Source organism: Dipteris shenzhenensis, chromosome 21 (assembly GCF_047967505.1).
Source record: "Dipteris shenzhenensis isolate YYH24624 ecotype China chromosome 21, Dip_SZ_1.0, whole genome shotgun sequence".
In the NCBI taxonomy this organism is placed as follows: Eukaryota; Viridiplantae; Streptophyta; class Polypodiopsida; order Gleicheniales; family Dipteridaceae; genus Dipteris; species Dipteris shenzhenensis.
The window spans coordinates 17,153,714-17,160,321 of NC_141616.1; the positions used below are offsets into that span (position 1 = coordinate 17,153,714).

The 6,608-nt window shown below is 38.4% G+C and overlaps 1 protein-coding gene across 1 annotated transcript; it reads right to left on the reverse strand.

Annotated features, from left to right (window-relative positions):
• Positions 1 to 1,356: 1,356 nt before the first annotated feature.
• PEX11B (peroxin 11B) lies at positions 1,357 to 2,893 on the reverse strand. The gene has a single exon (XM_087392601.1). It carries the CDS (start codon positions 2,699 to 2,701, stop codon positions 1,964 to 1,966), a length of 738 nt encoding a protein of 245 aa, XP_087248727.1. The 5' UTR covers positions 2,702 to 2,893; the 3' UTR covers positions 1,357 to 1,963.
• Positions 2,894 to 6,608: the final 3,715 nt, after the last annotated feature.

A 6,608-nucleotide genomic window follows, 5' to 3' on the forward strand; every position in this document is an offset into this window, starting at 1 on the left:
TCTCCTCCTCTAGATAATTCCTTGTATTCAGCCTAGCTTTGTTGAGCTTTGCAAATCATTAAATCTTTCCTTGATGGCTTCCTCTTGGCTGCTCGTTTGTTTTATTGCCACTCCCAACTTAGGTATTGGAAATTCCATTAGTGCCATTGCCACAAGACCAAAAGCTAGTTGTAATAGAGTGTGCATTGTGTCGACCTTCATTGCTGTGTGGTCATCCCATAGTGCTATGTGCATCTTTTGATCCTAGTCATTCAATGGTCATTCACCATCTTGTGTAGTATCATTTTGAGTACTTTGTTGGTGGCCTTAGCATAGCCATTTTCCCTTGGGTAGTAGGTGGTGGAATTCCTGGTGTTGGATGAGGAATTCCCTTGAAATTCCTTTGTCGTGACCATGATTAACAAAGAGATTGCCATGTCGTATATACCCTATGAAGCTCCATTAGCAATTTTGTTTTCCTCTAGTGAATGGAGCTTGGTTGTCATACTCCCCTCCCACACTCACTTGCTCCACCACATCTTCAGATAGTAGCTTGTCCTCTCGCGAAGATCCTCAACCTTATCACTGTTTTGATCCCCGTAATCGCTATGATGCCTCCCACCTATTTGTTATTGCTCCCTCATTGGTTCATTTAATGTTGTGACTAGTGCAGGCAATGCAGTTTGGGAGAACATGAGTTGTTGGATGACATTTCGAGATGAAGATTGTGCAATGATGACAAACAAGCCCAAACAAAGAGCTAGATTGCATGTAGAACAAGGATTGAAGAAGCCCTAATGACAATCCTTGTAGAACCATTGGATTGCATGCAAAACTTCTTTTCTATGCACAATATTTGCATCCACGTGTCCACCATTCAATGCATAGTCTTCTGAACCACAAAAAAGGTCAACAAACCATGTTGAAAATTACCCAAAATTATTCTTTGTTCGTTGAACTCTCACTTTCACTAAAACCTCCTCCAAAGGGCAAGCCAAAAATGAAGATCAATCTTGAAGGTTCTTTATAGGCATAATCTCTCTCTCTGACTCTAACGCCTGATTGATAAGAAACATCATGCACGCTAGACTAGTGCTAGACCTTTGAATAAGAATCAAAACACCCTCTACCCATGGTCTTGTGACATGGTTTCAATGTTAACTCTGAACATAAGTGAAAACGAATGTGTTTTCCACGAATAATACTGATGCCAAAGTACATAAAACATGAGTTCTTTCTACTTGACTTCCACAATTTCAGATGTGCTATTTCTCCTAATTTTGACTTCCACAACTTCACATGTGCTATTTCTCCTAATTTTGATTCCAAGTAATTCAAAGTGAAAGACTTTCAGTTAAAAACCTTTAGGATCCTCATATGTAAAATGCAACGTTTGAGTAAGACACGAACATCACAATGCAAGGGCCTTAATAACGCGAATGCCATGCTCTGTGATATATCATCGTCGTTCCAATCACCTTCTACATGTTGCTTACCATGGTTCTAGAGTGACGCTCTTGCTCTATCATTGTTCTTGCTGAGTTGCTTTGGTGTAAGCTGCTCATATCTTTAGGGCAACTTGGCTGCCGAAACTTATGAAGACAGACCTGGAAAACTGCAAGCTAAGTTTGCACGAACAAATACATGCCTTCTCCCTATCTACAAAGAACTCCGCAAATCTTGTTTCAAATCAACCCTTTCGCAGAGAACCTCAAGAACAGAGCTTAGCATGAACCTTTGGAGGCTAGCTCCTATACCAACCTGACCATGCTGAGAGTACGTGCTTAATCAAGTATAACATAAGATGAGGCTCTCAAATTTCGAAGAGTAACATTGGGGAATGAAGAATATTCATGGCCAAACGTTGCCTCGTAATTGTACAGAATTTTCCAATTCAAAGTATTTGAAACTCCAATGTCCAAGTTCGAGTCACTCCATCAGGCTAGCACTTGAAAATCTCTATCTTACTGCACAAAAAGAGAGACTAGGATGAAGGCCAGTTTCTGTACCAGCCTGCCCACGCTGACACAAGACCACTAATGCCGAGAGTAACTGCATGATTGAAGAAAGGATTTGGCTCTATATCTGCAAGAGCAATCACCAGATCCGCAAGATTGGCACTTACAGCGAACACCTGCATCAATCTTTGCATCCTAATTGCACTAATTTTCCCCCTTGCCTCCTTAATTACGTCCTCTGCACCCTCCAACTCCAGCTTGCCTGTTGCTGTCAACGCTGCGAGGTCCTTCACCAGCCGTCTCTCCTTCTCCAGCCCTTGCCTGATGTTGATCACATCTGCAATCACGAAAAATACGTAGCCAAACGCCTCTCCGAATGCCGATATATAGCTCATCCTCCTTGCGAGATGGGTGTCCAGAACGCCCACTCTCGAAAGCCAGAGGAGGTGGTCGAAGAAGAAATACACCATCTCTCCTCCATTGGAAAGGACTGCAAGCACCAGAAACCCCCAATTCGGGCTAGGACTCCGGAGTGCATTGAGACCTGTCAAAAACCTTCCCGTGCGAAAGGCTTTACGACTGAGCCCACAAGACACCTCCCATTTCTTAGCACGGTCAGCCATGGAGGGATTCTTATCCTGCATGTGCCAGTGTGCAAGCTTAGAAACATACTGGAAAGTCTTGACGAGCTTGTCGATACCATCGCGTTTGGCCAGAAAGATGACGAGTCTATCAAGGGGATCTTGTTTTCTAGGAGCTGCCATATGGGCAAACTCCGGTAAGTATGAGAGATAACAACAATAAGCAAGGGCTTGTAAATGAAGGTAGAAGAGTTGGGAGGTGCAAGAAAGAGGATGAGGATTGAAGGGGAGAGGAGGATTGGTCAAGACGAGGCACAAATGCAGGAACTGCCATTACGCAACTGCCCACAAAGAGAGAGAGAGAGAGAGAGAGAGATTCGATCCTGGCCTTCAATCACGATGCCCAGCCTCACATTCAAAGATTCTTATCCCCTCACTTACTCCCTCACTAATGACATGTGGACAAAGGGTTTTTATGAGAAAAACTTATTCCCCATCTCATGCAACCCTTGAGGAGTTCACCCCTTTGTTGGAAAACGAGGTGAATTTCATTCAATGGGCCTCCCCAAATGATTGGTGGAGAAATTTTCGACAATGCATCACAAAAGAGGCGAGCTTGAAGGTAGGGATTAGGGGGAAGCTAGAGAGAGAGAGAGAGACTCATGGGAGTGAAAATAATAAGTTGAGCATCAATCAATAGATGCAATTCCCTTTGAGGGGAACATCATCACTAAGCCCTTCCCCTCTTGGGGTAGGTCAAAAATAGGAAAAAAACTTGGGGAACCACATTCCACCTTGGAATTTAATTTCCCACAAAACTACTAGAATGCCATAAGACCAACATCTAGGCTAGTTTTCTTCTTCAATGGTAAGTCTCAGAATGCCATAAAACCAACATCTAAGCTAGTTTTTTTTTTTGGATAGTCAGAGACTGGTGTGAGCAGGAGTGCCAGTGTGCATGCGAGAGGAGCGGGTTCCATCCCTCACTCCTAGGCATGGCAAGAAGCAACCCCACAGTGAGGTTCTAGAGATGCCATTGGGGTATGGGCCAATGTATGAGGGACATGAATGCAAGTTCAAGGAGGATAAGATGTCTCCATCCTATCTAAGCAAGAGATTAGGGAGGATATGTGCCTAGCTTGGGATTTAGGGGATTGTGAAGAGTTATATCATATTTGTGCCTAGCGCCCTATCTTGCGTGAGAAATCTAAGGATATCCATTTCAAATTTGACCCTAAGCATTGGAAGACCAAGGAAGTTTGTAATCATATCTCTACGTCTTGGTTGAATGGCCAGTTTGGTTTTGAAGACCCCAGTATGTGATTGGGGAGGGGGAAGGGGGGGGGCGGGGGGGGGTTGGGGGCGGGCGCAATGGGGTTACTCATAAATATGTAAGCATAGCAAATGGGCTCAATATAAGGGGTTTCTATAGAGGAGAAACAGCTATAATTGTTTTTCACTTACAAACTATATTCTATTCCTAAAAGTAGTGGCTTGGTGGAGTTAACCCTCAACAATACGCCACATCTTGATATGTAGCAAGTCTTTTTGAAATTTTCCCTTCACTTAAAGATGTGGCACATGCCACATCTTCATAGCAATACACATTTTGAAAAACTTTTTCAAATCTTTACATTCTCCGTATCTTCTTTCTAAACAAATAGTGTATGCCATGTCTTGATGTTTAACAAGTTTCTTTTAAAAAGATGATTTGAAACAACAACTTTATTACTTTCAACATAAGGTGCATGCCACACTTTCATATAAGATCTCACTTTTTCCTAAAACATATGGTGTACACCATACCTTGACATAAAAGAGTCTCTTGTTTTTCATAAACACTTGAATTTGATACCAAAAAACATGTTTTGACATTTGTAAATTTTTATCAAATTTATTCAAAAAGAGAGTTTTAAAAACATGTCTTCATACTTTGATTTGCTTGTCAAATTAATACCAAAAAATGAGGGTTTTTTTACAATGAATTTAAAATTTGAGTGTTTTTTCAATTTGATAGCAAAAACATATTTTCACGTTTGGAATTTCTTTCAATTTTACATCACAAAATAGATTTTGAACTTTTCATCAAAATCATGCCAATAAATGAGGGTTTCTCAAAAAATGCTTGTAGATTTTGATTCTTTTCTTAGTTTATATCATAAAATGAGGGTTTAGGGTTTAGGGTTTAGTTTTAGATCTTAACTAAGCATCCAATTTTAGGGTTTAGGGTTTAGGGTTTAGAGTAGGGTTATAGATCTTAATAAGTAACACTAGAAGCAATTAAAAATGTTTTAAAATTTTCTTTTTTCATTTTCTAATCTTTGTTTCCAATACGGGACTCTACTTTACAATAGCTTTCAAATGTGGTGTTGTATTAAAAATGTTTTAAATTTTTCTTTTTTCATTTTCTAATCTTTGTTTCCAATTCGGGACTCTACTCTACAAGAGCTTTCAAATGTGGTGTTGTATGGTAGAAATGAAGTGGTTGTGGAGACAATTACCACTAGTATAACTAGTATAGTATATTTCTCTTTACATATAATCTAGAAGAATAAAGGATGCGTATGGGGAGTGGTACATTAAAGAGAGAGTTGATGTAACTACTTTTGGAGCATGATACAATGTACCAACTACCAACCTCTTTTGAGAGGAGAATGCATGTAGTTTTGGAACTTGTAGTTTTTGAGAGTTTAAGATTCTAAATGTTGCAAGACATATGTATCCCAAATTACATGTCGGGGCGGGGGGGGGGGGGGGCACAATGGGGTTACTCATAAACATGTAAGCATAGCAGATGGGCTCAATATAAGGGGTTTCTATAGAGGAGAAACAGCTATGATTGTTTTTCACTTACAAACTATATTCTATTCCTAAAAGTAGTGGCTTGGTGGAGTTAACCCTCAACAATACGCCACATCTTGATATGTAGCAAGTCTTTTTGAAATTTTCCCTTCACTTAAAGATGTGGCACATGCCACATCTTCATAGCAATACACATTTTGAAAAACTTTTTCAAATCTTTACATTCTCAGTATCTTCTTTCTAAACAAATAGTGTATGCCATGTCTTGATGTTTAACAAGTTTCTTTTAAAAAGATGATTTGAAACAACAACTTTATTACTTTCAACATAAGGTGCATGCCACACTTTCATATAAGATCTCACTTTTTCCTAAAACATATGGTGTACACCATACCTTGACATAAAAGAGTCTCTTGTTTTTCATAAACACTTGAACTTGATACCAAAAAACATGTTTTGACATTTGTAAATTTTTATCAAATTTATTCAAAAAGAGAGTTTTAAAAACATGTCTTCATACTTTGATTTGCTTGTCAAATTAATACCAAAAAATGAGGGTTTTTTTACAATGAATTTAAAATTTGAGTGTTTTTTCAATTTGATAGCAAAAACATATTTTCACGTTTGGAATTTCTTTCAATTTTACATCACAAAATAGATTTTGAACTTTTAATCAAAATCATGCCAATAAATGAGGGTTTCTCAAAAAATGCTTGTAGATTTTGATTCTTTTCTTAGTTTATATCATAAAATGAGGGTTTAGGGTTTAGGTTTTAGTTTTAGATCTGAACTAAGCATCCAATTTTAGGGTTTAGGGTTTAGGGTTTAGAGTAGGGTTATAGATCTTAATAAGTAACACTAGAAGCAATTAAAAATGTTTTAAAATTTTCTTTTTTCATTTGCTAATCTTTGTTTCCAATACGGGACTCTACTTTACAATAGCTTTCAAATGTGGTGTTGTATTAAAAATGTTTTAAATTTTTCTTTTTTCATTTTCTAATCTTTGTTTCCAATTCGGGACTCTACTCTACAAGAGCTTTCAAATGTGGTGTTGTATGGTAGAAATGAAGTGGTTGTGGAGACAATTACGACTAGTATAACTAGTATAGTATATTTCTCTTTACATATAATCTAGAAGAATAAAGGATGCGTATGGGGAGTGGTACATTAAAGAGAGAGTTGATGTAACTACTTTTGGAGCATGATACAATGTACCAACTACCAACCTCTTTTGAGAGGAGAATGCATGTAATTTTGGAACTTGTAGTTTTTGAGAGTTTAAGATTCT